The 19975-nt window shown below is 41.9% G+C and overlaps 1 protein-coding gene across 1 annotated transcript in view; it reads right to left on the bottom strand.

The window, feature by feature from the left end:
• Positions 1–5704: 5704 nt before the first annotated feature.
• The window catches only part of LOC142250088 (uncharacterized), a 34628-nt gene continuing 20357 nt past the window's right edge, over positions 5705–19975 (bottom strand). Inside the window, exon 4 of the mRNA XM_075322152.1 lies at positions 5705–5725. Coding sequence (XP_075178267.1) covers positions 5705–5725 — 21 coding nt within the window. The remainder of the gene's footprint in view (positions 5726–19975) is intronic.

Here is a 19975-nt window from a genome sequence, read left to right as displayed (position 1 = left end):
GTGGTTGTTTTGGATGCAGGCCCTCGGGTTGTTGTGGTTTGAGGCCCTGGGGTTGTTGTTATCGCAGGCCCTGGGGTTGATGTTGTTGTTTCAAGTCCTGTGGTTGTTGTTTTTGTTGCAGGTCCTGGGTTTGTTCTTTCTGTGGTTGCTGTTTTAGGTCCCGTGGTTATTGCAGATCCTGGGGTTGTTGTGGGTGCTGGGGTTGTTGTTGTTGCAGGCCCTGGAGTTGTTGTTCCCAGTCCTAGGGTTGTCTTTGTTCCGGGTCCTAGGCTTGTTGTTTCAAAGCCGAGAGTTGTCATTGCTGGGCCTGGGGTTGTCGTTGCAGGTCCTGGAGTTGTCGTCACAGGTCCTGGGGTTGTCGCCACAGGTTCTGGGGTTGGTGCTGGTCCAGACGTTGTTGATAATGGAGCAGTTGTTTGTGATGTGGTAGGTACTGGAGGAGTTTCTGTTTGATCTGTAAGAATAGATACAAATATTTTCAAACTTTTATTGTCAATACTAATCTATGCTGTTACTAATATTCTATTTATTGTTTGCAGATGTTGCCATGGTAAAAGCTCTATGAAACACATCCTGAACTATTCAAAAAGCTGTACTCAGTGGAAACCTGTTTAGATGTTTATTGGCTTTATTTCACGAATACTGACATGTTTTCAATTTTGCTGGCTACTGTCCAGTGAAAATGTCATTACTGTTCTTCTACACAAGTTGCTCCTGAGATCTCGAAAGGATCTAGTTACCAACCACATTAATGCTCACATGTTAATTAACTTAAGCGGGCTTTACACGTTGCGACATCGGCAATGAGATATCGTCGGGGTCACGTCGTTAGTGACGCACATCTGGCGCCGTTACCGACATCGCAGCGTGTAACGCAAATGAGCGACGATCAACGAGCACAAAAACGTTAAAAATCGTTGCTCGTTGTCACGTCGCTCATTTCCATAATATCGCTGCAACGACAGGTACGATGTTGTTTGTCGTTCCTGCGGCAGCACACATCGCTGTGTGTGACGCCGCAGGACCGACAAACATCTCCTTACCTCCGTCCACCGGAAAAGGAGGAAGGAAGGAGGTGGGCGGCATGTTCCGGCCGCTCATCGCCGCTTCTCCTTTTCTATTGGGCAGCGGTTCAGTGACGCTGCTGTGACGCTGAACGAACCGCCCCCGTCGCAGCGTATAAAGCCCGCTTTAGTTTATCTGTGAACATTGGTGCAGATTTGGATTTAACTCCTGATGTCCAAGAGGTTAGGGTACTTCTCACACAGCGAGATCGCTAGCGAGTCACAGGTCTTAGAACAGGAATGGCTGTAACAAGATCAGCAGAGTGCAGCAGCCTCAGGCTTCAGTCTCTGTACTCCGTTGAGTCAAATAGACCAAGTATACCATATTAATCCCTTACCTACTGCTTTAGGCCCCCTTCACAACTCTGTGTCTCCTGTGCCCGTGATGTCTGTTTTCAGATATATAGGTGGCACTCTCACATGCATACTAATTAATATCTTAGAAATTATCCTCCTTATTTTTACCCAGCCGTGTGTCCATGTGAAACACCTGCGAGACCGGATGCTCCACATGGAAATAAGTCCATTTTTTTCTGGCAACAGGGGTCAAATCCGAAAAGCACATAGATGACTTCCGTGTGATACCCATGTGACGGGTACCGTAAAAAAATAGATGTAATAAAAAAAAACATTATTTTTATGTGTAAAAGATGTGAAAAGCTAGAAAAATTATAGATAAGTGCTAGATAGATAGATTACATAGATTAGTTACATGAATAGCTAGAGGGATAGATATATAGATAGGGGGATAAATAAAAAAAAAGATAGCAGCACTCCAAAATACAAATAAAACAAAGTGGACTTTATTAGCCCATGTGGTGTGGCAACGTTTCGCCTGTGACCAGCCTTAATCAAGCAACATTGTAAGTGAACATAAGTTATATAGTGAAGTTACATAATTAAATTAAGGCATACAATTACAGTACAAATCAATTGATACATACTAATATATGCATAGTTAACAATAAAGTGCAATGTGCTAATAGTGACTTTACAGCAACTAACATGTTGCAGAATTATGAGACAATATACTGTATAATATCAAATAAAGTGCAAATAGTGTTAGAATGAATAAAGACACAGGTGTACAGTATAAATCCATTTAGCTATGACTCACCCACCAATACAGCATACTAATGTTATTCGCGCCAAATAAAGACATCCTGATCTGTGGTTAAGTCATGCTGTCACCACTCGTCCCTGTCCGCAGCTGCTCACACACTACTGTGACCCACTGCAGTCACCTAGGGTGGATTCATGAGGTCATTTCAAATCACTGCAGTGACTGCTCGACCAGTCAGTGATGAACCATCTATTCTTCATTGACTGGGACAGTGAATCTGAGAAAGTCGTGGAACCCCTTTTGGATTATGCCGTACCTTGGATTAGGGTTTTTGCAGGGCAATAAATTGGTGAATGAGGGTGTATTTTATCTAATCATTTTCTATTTTTTATGTCTTTCAGATTCACTTTTGGGGAACATCATGGAACATTGCTATGGATTACAGCAGACTTTTTTTTTTAAATACATTTTTAATAAATTGAAGAATGTTGAGTTTGAAATTAAGGCTATCTTATACTATTGCATGCCTCTTTTCACTTCAGTATTATGTGATATATTGTGAATTTTTACTATAATATTAAATATATTTTTCTTTTTTCACAGATTCCAGCTTTAGAAGATGACTTATCCACTGTTATTGCATCTTATGAATAATATTTAAATGCATTCTATTAGAATAAAACTATTATGGCTTATTGGCCTGGGAAGTGCAATTATCTGGCTGTTTATCTTTCCACCTCAATAAAGTGGGGTGGGTTTTTTTTGCATTTTATGTTATTATTCTTTTCCATAGTGTATGGTAATAGATAGGTTTGAGGGGGATCAATGAGCCCGGGAGGCCCTTTTATGCCTCTGGTATCCAGATCACCGCTTATATGAGGGAACTGTAGTGTCCAACGACACTAATGGAGGCCATGCCCGGTCCTTACTATGTGAATCAGTATATTTTTTTTATTTTTATTGATATTGACTCTTACACATGGCTCCATTCTTTATGCTTCTGGAGTGATTATCAGCAAAGGAGATTGCAGTCTAGTGGACAGTAAAATGCACTCATGCACTGCCTTGTGTTATTAGTCTCCACTAGATGGCGATTACATCCTTATTGATGTTCATTGCGCAGATGCAGCTTTACCCACTGCCTTTCCTTATCTAAGATGGCGCCCCGAGGCTTCATGCAGTGACTGCACAGATACAGACACTCCCTGCACTTCCTTTCTTCATTTTTAGTGAACTCTGAAGTGACACCCCCTTTAATCTACACTGCAGTTCAAAAGTTTAGGGTCACTTAGATATTTCCTTATTTTTTAAAGAAAAGCAAATTTTTTTCAATGAAGCTAACATTAAATTAAACAGAAATCCACTCTATACAATGTTAATGTGGTAAATGACTATTCTAGCTACAAATGTCTGGATTTTTATGCAATATCTACATAAGTGTATAGAGGTCCATTTCCAAAAACCACCACTCCAGTGTTCTAATTGTACATTGTGTTTGGTAACTGTGTTAGAAGGCTAATGGATGTTTTGAAATCCCTTGAAAACCCTTGTGCAAGTATGTTAGCACAGCTGAAAACCGTTTTGCTGATTTGAGAAGCTATAAAACTGACCTAACTTTGAGCTAGTTGAGAATCTGGAGCATTAAATTTGTTGGTTCTGTTAAACTCTCAAAATGGCCAGAAAAAGAGAACTTTCATGTGAAACCTGACAGTTTATTCTTGTTCTTAGAAATGAAGGATATTCCATGCAAGAAATTAAGAAGAAAGTGAAGATTTCTTACAACGGTGTGTACTACTCCCTTCAGAGGAGCGCACAAATAGGCTCTAACCAGAGTAGAAAGAGAAGTGTGAGGTTCCGCTGCACAACTGACCAACAAGACAAGTACATTAGAGTCTCTGAGTTTGAGAAATCGACGCCTCACAGGTCCTCAACTGGCAGCTTCATTAACTAGTACCCGCAAATTGCCAGTGTCAACGTCTACAGTGAAGATGCTGGCTCCGCAATGCTGGCCTTCAGGGCAGAGTGGCAAAAGAAAAGCCATATCTAAGACTGGCTAATAAAAGGAAAAGATGAATATGGGCAGAAGAACACAGACATTGGACAGAGGGAGATTGGAAAAAAGTGTTATGGACAGACGAATCGAAGTTTGAGGTGTTTGGAACACACAGAAGAATTTTTGTGAGACGCAGAACAACTGAAAAGATGCTGGAAGAGTGCCTGACACCATCTGTCAAGCATGGTGGAGGTAATGTGATGGTCTGGGGTTGCTTTGGTGCTGGTAAAGTGGGAGATTTGTACAAGGTAAAAGGGAGTTTGAATAAGGAAACTATCCCTCCATTTTGCAACGCCACGCCATACCCTGTGGACAGCGCTTGATTGGAGCCAATTTCATCCTACAACAGGACAAAGACCCAAAGTACACCTCTAAATTATGCATGAACTACTTAGGGAAGAAGCAGACAGCTGGTATTCTATCTGTAATGGAGTGGCCGCCCAGTCACCAGATCTCAACCCTATTGACCTGTTGTGGGAGCAGCTTGACCGTATGGTGCAAAAAAGTGCCCATCAAGCCAATCCAACTTGTGGGAGGGGGGAAGCACGGGGTGAAATATCTCCAGATTACCTCCGCAAATTAACAGCTAGAATGCCAAAGGTCTGCAAAGCTGGAATTGCTGCAAAGGAGCATTCTGTGCCGAAAGCGAAGTGTGAAGTATTATTTCAAGTAAAAATCATTATTATTCTAACCTTGTCACTCTCTGGACTAGATTTTCTATTCATTATGAAACTCATTTGATAAATAAAAGTATGAATTTTCAAGGCAAAGACAAAATTGTATGTGACCCCAAACGTTTGAACTGAACAATATAAAAGAAATATTTAGCCAGCTTACTGGTGTCCATGAAAGTTAGTGGATTACTTTCCATAACGGTAGAATATCCGCAGGGAAACAGGGTGGGAGCCAGCCCCACAATCCAGAATTGAGAAGAAAAAGAGCTGTGGAATCCAGCAGAAAACTCATGCAAAAAAATTATTATCTTAAAGTAAAAAATATCATTTTATTGCAAACTTCATTAAAAATGTAGCATTCCACTAACGTGTAGTCCGGTGTACTGTCACCTCTCTCTATTCTTTTTTGCCCCATGTGGTGGAATGCTACATTTTTAATAAAGTTTGCAATAAAATGATATTTTGTACTTGAAGATAAAACATTTTTTGCATCTGTTTTCTACGGCTTTTTCTTCTAAACTTTTGAACTGTAGTGTAAGTATAAAAGGTCACCAAAAGAAATCCCTTGCGAATAAACAATATAAAAAAACAGAGTCTGTACTACTTTAATGGTCTGTGTGTGCTTAGGATGGCCCGGCCTGGGCTAGTTTATGCTTAGGGAGGTTTGTGATACTATTATGTAGTTTGGAATAATCCCAGTGTAGACTTACCTCTAGATTGAAGACTATAAGGCTCTACCTCTAAACCATCAATTTTATGCTGTGAGTTGTTTAACACTCCATTATAGACTGTATCAACCAACATCCTGGGCGTAGGGGTTACTGTCTCATTTGCAAATTCTACTTCCATGTCAGTCACTAAAGAGCCGCTCCTGCAGAAAAGATCCAAAAAGTCAGGTTAGAAGTGTGGAGTAATCAGTGTATTGTATGTGACAGCAGAAGGGGAGATATAGAGGAGGAGGATCATTATGATAAAGAATACTGATTTTTGACCACCTGCTCATTCACTTTTATAGAAGTATATATTGACTATCACTTACAAAATTTTCAAGTTTATTGAAAAGATAATGCAACTTTTTTTTTTTTTAAATGATCCTTTCACATTCAGAAACACTATTGATGCCAATATATATTGTTAATCTGCAGGTAAATAGAAATGTAACCATGACAGCTGGCGAGAAGTGCGGCTACAGGGAGAAAATGAAGTTTTATTCTCCCTGCAGCTACTGGCTCCAGCCATTGAGGAGGTGTAGGGAGCGGTTACAATCACTACTCAACACACAGTGAGTGCACGGTTATCACTCCCCAGCACACATACTATCTACATACACACTGCAGAGCAGGCGTTCTATCAAAGTGCCTGCGAGTGATTACAGGAGGTAAAAGAGAAAGCGGTGTATAACGGGGCGCTGCAGACCATAAATGAAGGAATAATAATTCAATTTATTGCACTACGCGTTTCAAGGAGATAGATATATATATATATAGATATATATATATATATTTATTTAAAAAAACAATAAATTAATCAACAGTTATAACCACTGGGGAACACTTCAATATTAAACAAAGACAGAATTGCAATTCATCATATGTAATATATCTATTGGAATGCAGCTGCAGCCTTCAGTATATTGGTCGTACGATTCAGCCTATGCATTGTCGATTGAACAAACATAGGCACAATATCAGGCAAGGAATGCTGAATCATAGTGTTTCCAAACACTTCGCACAGGAACATAACACCCCCCCCCCCCCCCCCCGATAAATTAAATATAATTATAATTAAACAGATCCCAGACCATGCTGCAGATATTTATGGGGTCCTAATATGGAAGGAGTATTACTGGATATATAAAATGGGCACCCTAATACCTGAGGGCTTGAACATTACCCTTGAGAATGTATAGGGCAGTGTTTACAAGCTGCATTTTTTTGGTAACCACAAAGTTGCACGTTTTGGCCCTAAAAATCACACCCGCTGCAGAAACGCATCCAAAGAAATGCATGCATTTTTGACACATTCAAGGTTCATCTTGGCTGGATCTAGCAAACACCCCCCCACCCCCAAAAATGCACTGTGTTGACTGCAAAATAAAAATCTTATAGACTTACTGGGGAATGTAAGTGCATGTAATTGGGTGCATCTTTGTGATCTCACGTATGTGCCAAGTAACGCAGTAAAAGATGCAGTGTGTGAACATGTCCTAAGGAATTATCTGCAATGTGTTTTTATCCTGAATGATCCTGTATCTTTATTTTTTTTATTTGTTTTCATTAATGTATTATTATTCTTGTAATCTTTTAAATATATTTATATTTTATCAGTGTATTTGATTACATATCCAATTTAAATTGTCTTAATATACAATTGTGCTATCCAGTTCCACTTTATTTATTCTGCCATGTGTGTTATATCTAAAAAAATGGACTAACTGTTGATTACGGTAATTTTTTGTTTTTTTATATATACTAATTGATTAATTGATTTTATTTCCTGTTTATATATATATATATATATATATATATATATATATATATATATAAAGTGCCTTGCGAAAGTATTCGGACCCCTTGAATTTTTCAACCTTTTCCCACATTTCAGGCTTTAAACATAAAGATAAAAATTTTAAATTTTATGTTGAAGAATCCAGAACAAGTGGACACAATTGTGAAGTTGAACGATATTTATTGCTTATTTTAAAGTTTTTTAAAAAATAAACTGAAAATTGGGGCGTGCAATATTATTCATCCCCTTTAAGTTAATACTTTGTAGCGCCCCCTTTTGCTGCGATTACAGCACAACTCTCTTGGGGTATGTGTCTATTATTTGCACATCGAGAGACTGAAATTCTTGCCTATTCTTCCTTTGTAAACAGCTGGAGCTGAGTGAGGTTGGATGGAGAGCGTTTGTGAACAGCAGTTTTCAGCTCTTTCCACAGATTCTCGATTGGATTCAGGTCTGGACTGTGACTTGACTATTCTAACACCTGGATACGTTTATTTGTGAACCATTGCATTGTAGATTTTGCTTTATGTTTGGGATCATTGTCTTGTTGGAAGACAAATCTCCTTCCCAGTCTCAGGTCTTTTGCAGACAACAACAGGTTTTCTACAAGAATGGTCCTGTATTTGGCTACATCCATATTCCCATCAATTTTAACCATCTTCCCTGTCCCTGCTGAAGAAAAGCAGTCCCAAACCATGATGCTGCCACCACCATGTTTGACAGTGGGGATGGTGTGTTCAGGGTGATGAGCTGTGTTGCTTTTATGTCAAACATATCGTTTGGCATTGTGCCCAAATAGTTTGATTTTAGTTACATCTGACCAGAGCACCTTCTTCCACATGTTTGGTGTCTCCCAGGTGGCTTGTGGCAAACTTTAAACAACACTTTTTATGAATATCTTTGAGACATGGCTTTCTTCTTGCCACTCTTCCATAAAGGCCAGATTTGTCCAGTGTACAACTGATTGTTGTCCTATGGACTGACTCTCCGACCTCAGCTGTAGAGCTCTGCAGTTCATCCAGAGTGATCATGGGCCTTTTAACTGCATCTCTGATCAGTCTTCTCCTTGTTTGAGATGAAAGTTTGGATGGACGGCCGGGTCTGGGTAGATTTGCAGTGGTATGATACTCCTTCCATTTCAATATGTTCGCTTGCACAGGATGTTTAAAGTTTTGGAAATCTTTTTGAATACTTTCGCAAGGCACTATGTATATATATATATATATATATATATATATATATATATATATATATATATATACATTTCTGAAGGTAAATAGTATTTCTGGAAGTGATTAAATAAGAACAAAAAGAAAATTGCTCCCATTCATCTAACATTCTCGGCCACTTTTTGAGGAATTTATCATAAATTTTGTCAGCGCAAAAAAAAAAACATGAGGGAAAAATACTTCCAGGGAAGGTGCTGCAAATTTTATTTTTGTATGAATAGTTATTGATTATGTAAGAAAAAAATAATTCAAAATTAAATTCACAGTTTTAATACTTTTTTTATACTATTGTTATTCAAACGCCACAGCTGTGGGAGATCGGCACCATCTTCATGATGCCCGCAATGTACACTATGGTCTACACTTTTCCCCTGTAACCACTCTCTGCTAAGAGTGAGCAGAGACAGGAGGAACAGGCGGGATACCAGGGTGACAGGAGGAGGTGCCGGAAGCGGAAAGCCGGGATGAGGTGAGTACAGGTGGTGGGGAGCGGTGACTGCAATTTGCAACCTGACATCATTAGTATACTACCACGCTGCCGATCACTGTTCATGGGCACCATGTTCTGAGCACAACAAAGATATCATTTGCTCTGAACACACTGACACAGCTCTGCTATATCCCTGTAAACTAATATAGCAGAGCTGTGTACTATATGGAGCACCATGAGGTATATTATTAAGTGGAGCACTACATGGGGCACATTATACAGTGGCGCACCATATGGGGCACATTATATAGTGGAGCACCATATGAGGCACTTTATATAGTGGAGCACCATATGAGGCACTTTATATAGTGGAGCACCATATGAGGCACTTTATATAGTGGAGCACCATATGAGGCACTTTATATAGTGGAGCACCATATGGGGCACATTATATAGTGGAGCACCATATGGGGCACATTATATAGTGGAGCACCATATGAGGCACTTTATATAGTGGAGCACCATATGGGGCACATTATATAGTGGAGCACCATATGAGGCACTTTATATAGTGGAGCACCATATGAGGCACTTTATATAGTGGAGCACCATATGAGGCACTTTATATAGTGGAGCACCATATGAGGCACTTTATATAGTGGAGCACCATATGAGGCACTTTATATAGTGGAGCACCATATGAGGCACTTTATATAGTGGAGCACCATATGGGGCACATTATATAGTGGAGCACCATATGGGCACATTATATAGTGGAGCACCATATGGGGCACATTATATAGTGGAGCACCATATGGGCACATTATATAGTGGAGCACCATATGGAGCACATTATATAGTGGAGCACCATATGGGGCACATTATATAGTGGAGCACCATATGGGGCACATTATATAGTGGAGCACCATATGAGGCACTTTATATAGTGGAGCACCATATGGGGCACATTATATAGTGGAGCACCATATGAGGCACTTTATATAGTGGAGCACCATATGAGGCACTTTATATAGTGGAGCACCATATGAGGCACTTTATATAGTGGAGCACCATATGAGGCACTTTATATAGTGGAGCACCATATGAGGCACTTTATATAGTGGAGCACCATATGAGGCACTTTATATAGTGGAGCACCATATGGGGCACATTATATAGTGGAGCACCATATGGGCACATTATATAGTGGAGCACCATATGGGGCACATTATATAGTGGAGCACCATATGGGCACATTATATAGTGGAGCACCATATGGAGCACATTATATAGTGGAGCACCATATGGGGCACATTATATAGTGGAGCACCATATGGGGCACATTATATAGTGGAGCACCATATGGGGCACATTATATAGTGGAGCACCATATGGGGCACATTATATAGTGGAGCACCATATGGGGCACTTATATAGTGGAGCACCATATGGGGCACATTATATAGTGGAGCACCATATGGGGCACATTATATAGTAGAGAACCATATGGGGCACATTATATAGTGGAGCACCATATGGGGCACATTATATAGTGGAGCACCATATGGGGCACATTATATAGTAGAGAACCATATGGGGCACATTATATAGTGGAGAACCATATGGGGCACATTATATAGTGGAAAACCATATGGGGCACATTATATAGTGGAGAACCATATGGGGCACATTATATAGTGGTGCACTATGGGACACATTATACAGTGCTGCATTATTGGACACATTATACAGTGGAGTACTATGGGGCACATTATATAGTGGAGAACCATATGGGGCACATTATATAGTGGAGCACCATATGGGGCACATTATATAGTGGAGCACCATATGGGGCACATTATATAGTAGAGAACCATATGGGGCACATTATATAGTGGAGCACCATATGGGGCACATTATATAGTGGAGCACCATATGGGGCACATTATATAGTAGAGAACCATATGGGGCACATTATATAGTGGAGCACCATATGGGGCACATTATATAGTGGAGCACCATATGAGGCACTTTATATAGTGGAGCACCATATGGGGCACATTATATAGTGGAGCACCATATGGGGCACTTTATATAGTGGAGCACCATATGAGGCACTTTATATAGTGGAGCACCATATGGGGCACATTATATAGTGGAGCACCATATGGGGCACATTATATAGTGGAGCACCATATGGGGCGCATTATATAGTGGAGCACCATATGGGGCACATTATATAGTGGAGCACCATATGGGGCACTTTATATAGTGGAGAACCATATGGGGCACTTTATATAGTGGTGCACTATGGGACACATTATACAGTGCTGCATTATTGGACACATTATACAGTGGAGTACTATGGGGCACATTATACAGTGGAGCACTATATGGGGCCCAGTATACAGTGGAGAACTATATAAGACAAATTATACTGTGGACCATTATATGGAGCATATTACACAGTGGAACACTATATGGGACACAGTATACAGTGCAGCACTATATGGGGCACATTATACTGTAGAGCACTGCATGGGAAGAATATACAGTAGAGCACTATGAGTCACATTATACATTGAAGCACATAACTGGAGCACTATATGGGGCACATTATACAGTGGAGCAATAAATGGGGCACATTATACAGTGGAGTACTATATGGGGTGCTTTATACAGTGGAGTACTATATGATACACATTATACAGTGGAGCACTATATGGGTCAATTATACAGTGGATCACTATATGGGGCACATTATACAGTGGAGCACTATATGGGGCACATTATACAGTGGATCACTATATGGGGCACATTATACAGTGGAGCACTATATGGGGCACATTATACAGTGGATCACTATATGAGGCGCATTATACTGTGGAGCACTATATGGGGCACATTATACAGTGGATCACTATATGAGGCGCATTATACTGTGGAGCACTATATGGGGGATTTTGTACTGTGGAGCACTATATGGGGCACATTATACAGTGGATCACTATATGAAGCGCATTATACTGTGGAGCACTATATGAGGCACATTATACAGTGGATCACTATATGAGGCGCATTATACTGTGGAGCACTATATGAGGCACATTATACAGTGGATCACTATATGAGGCGCATTATACTGTGGAGCACTATATGAGGCACATTATACAGTGGAGCACTATATGAGGCACATTATTCAGTGGAGCACTATATGTCCACATTATACAGTGAAGCACTATATGAGGCACATTATACAGTGAAGCACTATATGAGGCACATTATACAGTGGAGCACTATATGAGGCACATTATACAGTGAAGCACTATATGAGGCACATTATACAGTGGAGCACTATATGGGGCACATTATACAGTGAAGCACTATATGGGGCACATTATACAGTGGAGCACTATATGGGGCACATTATACAGTGGAGCACTATATGGGGCACATTATACAGTGGAGCACTATATGGGGCACATTATGCAGTGAAGCACTATATGAGGCACATTATACAGTGGAGCACTATATGGGGCACAATATACAGTGGAGCACTATATGTCCACATTATACAGTGAAGCACTATATGAGGCACATTATACAGTGAAGCACTATATGAGGCACATTATACAGTGAAGCACTATATGAGGCGCATTATACTGTGGAGCACTATATGAGGCACATTATACAGTGGAGCACTATATGAGGCACATTATTCAGTGGAGCACTATATGTCCACATTATACAGTGAAGCACTATATGAGGCACATTATACAGTGAAGCACTATATGAGGCACATTATACAGTGGAGCACTATATGAGGCACATTATACAGTGAAGCACTATATGAGGCACATTATACAGTGGAGCACTATATGGGGCACATTATACAGTGAAGCACTATATGGGGCACATTATACAGTGGAGCACTATATGGGGCACAATATACAGTGGAGCACTATATGGGGCACATTATACAGTGGAGCACTATATGGGGCACATTATACAGTGGAGCACTATATGGGGCACATTATACAGTGGAGCACTATATGGGGCACATTATACTGTGGAGCACTATATGGGGCACATTATACAGTGGAGCACTATATGGGGCACATTATGCAGTGAAGCACTATATGAGGCACATTATACAGTGGAGCACTATATGGGGCACAATATACAGTGGAGCACTATATGTCCACATTATACAGTGAAGCACTATATGAGGCACATTATTCAGTGGAGCACTATATGTCCACATTATACAGTGAAGCACTATATGAGGCACATTATACAGTGAAGCACTATATGAGGCACATTATACAGTGAAGCACTATATGAGGCACATTATACAGTGGAGCACTATATGAGGCACATTATACAGTGAAGCACTATATGAGGCACATTATACAGTGGATCACTATATGAGGCGCATTATACTGTGGAGCACTATATGGGGCACATTATACAGTGGATCACTATATGAGGCGCATTATACTGTGGAGCACTATATGGGGCACATTATACAGTGGATCACTATATGAAGCGCATTATACTGTGGAGCACTATATGAGGCACATTATACAGTGGATCACTATATGAGGCGCATTATACTGTGGAGCACTATATGAGGCACATTATACAGTGGATCACTATATGAGGCGCATTATACTGTGGAGCACTATATGGGGCACATTATACAGTGGATCACTATATGAGGCGCATTATACTGTGGAGCACTATATGAGGCACATTATTCAGTGGAGCACTATATGCGGCACATTATACAGTGGAGCACTATATGAGGCACATTATTCAGTGGAGCACTATATGTCCACATTATACAGTGAAGCACTATATGGGGCACATTATACAGTGGAGCACTATATGGGGCACATTATACTGTGGAGCACTATATGAGGCACATTATACAGTGAAGCACTATATGGGGCACATTATACTGTGAAGCACTATATGAGGCACATTATACAGTGAAGCACTATATGAGGCACATTATACAGTGGAGCACTATATGAGGCACATTATACAGTGAAGCACTATATGAGGCACATTATACAGTGGATCACTATATGAGGCGCATTATACTGTGGAGCACTATATGAGGCACATTATACAGTGGAGCACTATATGAGGCACATTATTCAGTGGAGCACTATATGTCCACATTATACAGTGAAGCACTATATGAGGCACATTATACAGTGAAGCACTATATGAGGCACATTATACAGTGGAGCACTATATGAGGCACATTATACAGTGAAGCACTATATGAGGCACATTATACAGTGGAGCACTATATGGGGCACATTATACAGTGAAGCACTATATGGGGCACATTATACAGTGGAGCACTATATGGGGCACATTATACAGTGGAGCACTATATGGGGCACATTATACAGTGGAGCACTATATGGGGCACATTATACAGTGGAGCACTATATGGGGCACATTATGCAGTGAAGCACTATATGAGGCACATTATACAGTGGAGCACTATATGAGGCACATTATTCAGTGGAGCACTATATGAGGCACATTATACAGTGGAGCACTATATGAGGCACATTATACAGTGGAGCACTATATGAGGCACATTATTCAGTGGAGCACTATATGTCCACATTATACAGTGAAGCACTATATGAGGCACATTATACAGTGAAGCACTATATGAGGCACATTATACAGTGAAGCACTATATGAGGCACATTATACAGTGGAGCACTATATGGGGCACATTATACTGTGGAGCACTATATGAGGCACATTATACAGTGAAGCACTATATGAGGCACATTATACAGTGGAGCACTATATGGGGCACATTATACAGTGAAGCACTATATGGGGCACATTATACAGTGGAGCACTATATGGGGCACATTATACAGTGGAGCACTATATGGGGCACATTATACAGTGGAGCACTATATGGGGCACATTATACAGTGGAGCACTATATGAGGCACATTATACTGTGGAGCACTATATGGGGCACATTATACAGTGGAGCACTATATGTCCACATTATACAGTGAAGCACTATATGAGGCACATTATACAGTGGAGCACTATATGGGGCACATTATACAGTGAAGCACTATATGGGGCACATTATACAGTGGAGCACTATATGGGGCACATTATACAGTGGAGCACTATATGGGGCACATTATACAGTGGAGCACTATATGGGGCACATTATACAGTGGAGCACTATATGAGGCACATTATACAGTGGAGCACTATATGGGGCACATTATACAGTGGAGCACTATATGGGGCACATTATACAGTGGAGCACTATATGGGGCACATTATACAGTGGAGCACTATATGAGGCACATTATACAGTAGAGCACTATATGGGGCACATTATACAGTGAAGCACTATATGAGGCACATTATACAGTGGAGCACTATATGGGGCACATTATACTGTAAAGCACTATATGAGGCACAATATTCAGTGGAGCACTATATGAGGCACATTATACAGTGAAGCACTATATGAGGCACATTATACAGTGGAGCACTATATGGGGCACATTATACAGTGAAGCACTATATGGGGCACATTATACAGTGGAGCACTATATGGGGCACATTATACAGTGGAGCACTATATGGGGCACATTATACAGTGGAGCACTATATGGGGCACATTATACAGTGGAGCACTATATGGGGCACATTATGCAGTGAAGCACTATATGAGGCACATTATACAGTGGAGCACTATATGAGGCACATTATTCAGTGGAGCACTATATGGGGCACATTATACAGTGGAGCACTATATGAGGCACATTATACAGTGGAGCACTATATGGGGCACATTATACAGTGAAGCACTATATGGGGCACATTATACAGTGGAGCACTATATGGGGCACATTATACAGTGGAGCACTATATGCGGCACATTATACAGTGGAGCACTATATGGAGCACATTATACAGTGGAGCACTATATGGGGCACATTATACAGTGAAGCACTATATGGGGCACATTATACAGTGGAGCACTATATGCGGCACATTATACAGTGGAGCACTATATGGGGCACATTATACAGTGGAGCACTATATGAGGCACATTATACAGTGGAGCACTATATGAGGCACATTATACAGTGAAGCACTATATGAGGCACATTATACAGTGAAGCACTATATGAGGCACATTATACAGTGAAGCACTATATGAGGCACATTATACAGTGGAGCACTATATGGGGCACATTATACTGTGGAGCACTATATGAGGCACATTATACAGTGAAGCACTATATGAGGCACATTATACAGTGGAGCACTATATGGGGCACATTATACAGTGAAGCACTATATGGGGCACATTATACAGTGAAGCACTATATGGGGCACATTATACAGTGGAGCACTATATGCGGCACATTATACAGTGGAGCACTATATGGAGCACATTATACAGTGGAGCACTATATGGGGCACATTATACAGTGAAGCACTATATGGGGCACATTATACAGTGGAGCACTATATGCGGCACATTATACAGTGGAGCACTATATGGGGCACATTATACAGTGGAGCACTATATGAGGCACATTATACTGTGGAGCACTATATGGGGCACATTATACAGTGGAGCACTATATGGGGCACATTATACAGTGGAGCACTATATGGGGCACATTATACAGTGGAGCACTATATGAGGCACATTATACAGTAGAGCACTATATGGGGCACATTATACAGTGAAGCACTATATGAGGCACATTATACAGTGGAGCACTATATGGGGCACATTATACAGTGGAGCACTATATGGGGCACATTATACTGTAAAGCACTATATGAGGCACAATATTCAGTGGAGCACTATATGTCCACATTATACAGTGAAGCACTATATGTCCACATTATACAGTGGAGCAGTATATGGGGCACATTATACTGTGGAGCACTATATGGGGCACATTATACAGTGGAGCACTATGCCAGCCGTCCTCAGTGACACCTCCCACATTTCAGTATTACTTTGCAGTCACTGACAAAATGGCTCCGCTCTATGATCTGAAACTTCATCCTCCCTTATATTTTTGTAAACACCCAAAAGGGGGGAGGATCTGTGACATCAGACACATGTGACCAGGCCCCACCCCCGACTTTCACTTTAGTTGTAATGCAAGCTAGTTGTACATGAGGTTTTCATGCCAAATTTCAGCAGCTGCTCCCCCTAGTGTTTAAAACTGGAAAAGATCAAACTTTGTAAATTATTTTTCATATTTAACTCCATTAAAACATAGGATCATATTTAAACAAAAAATTAAAACATTAATATTTTATATTTTCTTTCAGTTGTTGAAACTTTTTTTTTTTTTTTTGGCACCTTCCATTAAAAAAAACATAAATGAATGTGGCAGTAGTGATGTCGCGGCTGCTGTTGATTATAATTATTATATTCCTCCCGGCTTATTATCACTGTATCCTTCACACTCATATATAAGAACTTACCTATATGTTATTATGGTTATTCTTATAACGATGAAATATTTGTTTAAAAACACCATCATCTGTAGAGAGAGATGAAAGGAGAGAAGGGTGAGGGTACAGTAATGACAGTGGGAATCCCCCATCATCCTGTGCGGTGGCTTCTAGTCCGCTCTGCTGCAGTCTATACTCCTAGATGGGAGCGACGCAGCAGATGACGGACAAGTCACTACAGGAGGGGAAATGGAGCAAATGTTGTAAATTTCGTACATGTTCATATCAGTCGTAGATTGTTATAGTAACAGTCAAAAAGGAAAAAATCTGAATCGGGAATTATATCGTAGGAGCCTTTCATTGAATACATTTCACCTCCCTTCTTTACATAAATAAGATACAAAACCAATAGAAAATGTAGCCAAAGACAATACAATAGTAAAATATGAAATTTTATTAAAGATCATAATAAAAACCAATAAACTGCAAGGGATAGTAATGAAAAAAGTGCCGAGGCACCACAAGACTCAAACAGTGAATTGCAAACAGACAATAAATAGATTGTATCTATATATATAATTGCCTTATTCTGTCTGTCTGTCTTGCTCCAAAATTGTGTCCTTACGGTGACATGTCCTTACGGTGACAAACAGCTGATTGGCCGCTGGGCTCGCCATGGCTCCGCCCCCCACACGGATTGGCCGCTCACCCAGGCTCTCCCCCCCCCCGCACGGATTGGCCATGTCCTTACGGTGACAAACAGCGGATTGGCCGCTGGGCTCGCCATGGCCTCGCCCCCCGCACGGATTGGCCGCTCGGCCTCACGGATTGGCTGCTCGCCCAGGCTCCGCCCCCCACACGGAATGGCCTCTCGCCCCGAGGTGAGCACATGAAGGTCCTGCAGCGGCGGAACACACACACACGCACACACATAAGAACAGACACACACACACACACACACATCAGATCACACTCACTCTCACACACACATCAGATCGCATCCACATACTCACAACATCCCGTGATATCGCTTGCTTCTCGGCGGCGATACTGTGCAGTGACCTTCCAGGACCTGCCGGAGGATCACATGGCCGGAAGGATGTGGTATCTCCGGATGTTGTGATTGTGTGCGCGCGTATGTGCGATATCGTCAGTGTGTGTGTGTGAGTGTATGCGATCGGATGTGTGTGAGTGTGTTCTGATGTGTGTGTGTGTGAGTGTATGCGATCAGATCTGTGAGTGTCGGCAGAGGAGCACGGCGTGCAGCACAGCTGCTGAGACCGCCCACCGGTGGGCACAGGGAGAAGTGGGGTGTGTGTGTGTGTATGCGCTCAGATGTGTGCGTGTATACTGTCTGATGTGTGACTGTGGAGCACGATGGGGAGTGCGCAGCATGGGGGATGGAGCACGATGGAGGGTGCGCAGCATGGGGGATGGAGCACGATGGGGGGTGCGCAGCATGGGGGATGGAGCACGATGGGGGTGCACAGCATGGGGGATGGAGCACGATGGGAAGTGCGCAGCATGGGGGATGGAGCACGATGGGGGGTGCGCAGCATGGGGGATGGAGCACGATGGGGAGTGCGTAGCATGGGGGATGGAGCACGTTTGGGAGTGCGCAGCATGGGGGATGGAGCACGATGGGGAGTGCGCAGCATGGGGGATGGAGCACGATGGGGAGTGCGCAGCATGGGGGATGGAGCACGATGGGGAGTGCGCAGCATGGGGGATGGAGCACAATGGGGGGTGCGCAGCATGGGGGATGGAGCACGTTTGGGGGTGCGCAGCATGGGGGATGGAGCACGATGGGGAGTGCGCAGCATGGGGGATGGAGCACGATGGGGAGTGCGCAGCATAGGGGATGGAGCACCATGGGGGGTGCGCAGCATGGGGGATGGAGCACCATGGGGGGTGCGCAGCATGGAGGATGGAGCACGATGGGGGGTGCGCAGCATGGGGGATGGAGCACGATGGGGGGTGCACACCTCCCCCTAAAACACACACACACACACACACACACACACACACACACACCGCCACACACGCACTGCACAACACACCAAACACACACTGGGAACCACAAACACTGCCCTATACAGACACCCACACAAACAAACAACGCCGCACACACAAATATACGCACATACCGCACAACACACACATTGCACAAAACATACCTCCCACCAAAACACACACACACACCCCACACCCACACAAACCGCGCAACACACACACACAACGCTACAGACACACAGCGCTCCACAAATAACGCAACACACAAACAACACCACTCTCACCCCCCGCCACACCCAGACAACACCCAGAACATTTACAGCGCCCTACACAAACACTTGGTAACTACACACAACATCTATCTATCTATCTATCTATATATATATATATATATATATATATATATATATATATATATATAACAAAAATCATACAT

The sequence above is a fragment of the Anomaloglossus baeobatrachus genome, chromosome 8 (genome assembly GCF_048569485.1).
Source record: "Anomaloglossus baeobatrachus isolate aAnoBae1 chromosome 8, aAnoBae1.hap1, whole genome shotgun sequence".
In the NCBI taxonomy this organism is placed as follows: Eukaryota; Metazoa; Chordata; class Amphibia; order Anura; family Aromobatidae; genus Anomaloglossus; species Anomaloglossus baeobatrachus.
This window is presented reverse-complemented; position numbering and strand designations above follow the sequence as displayed.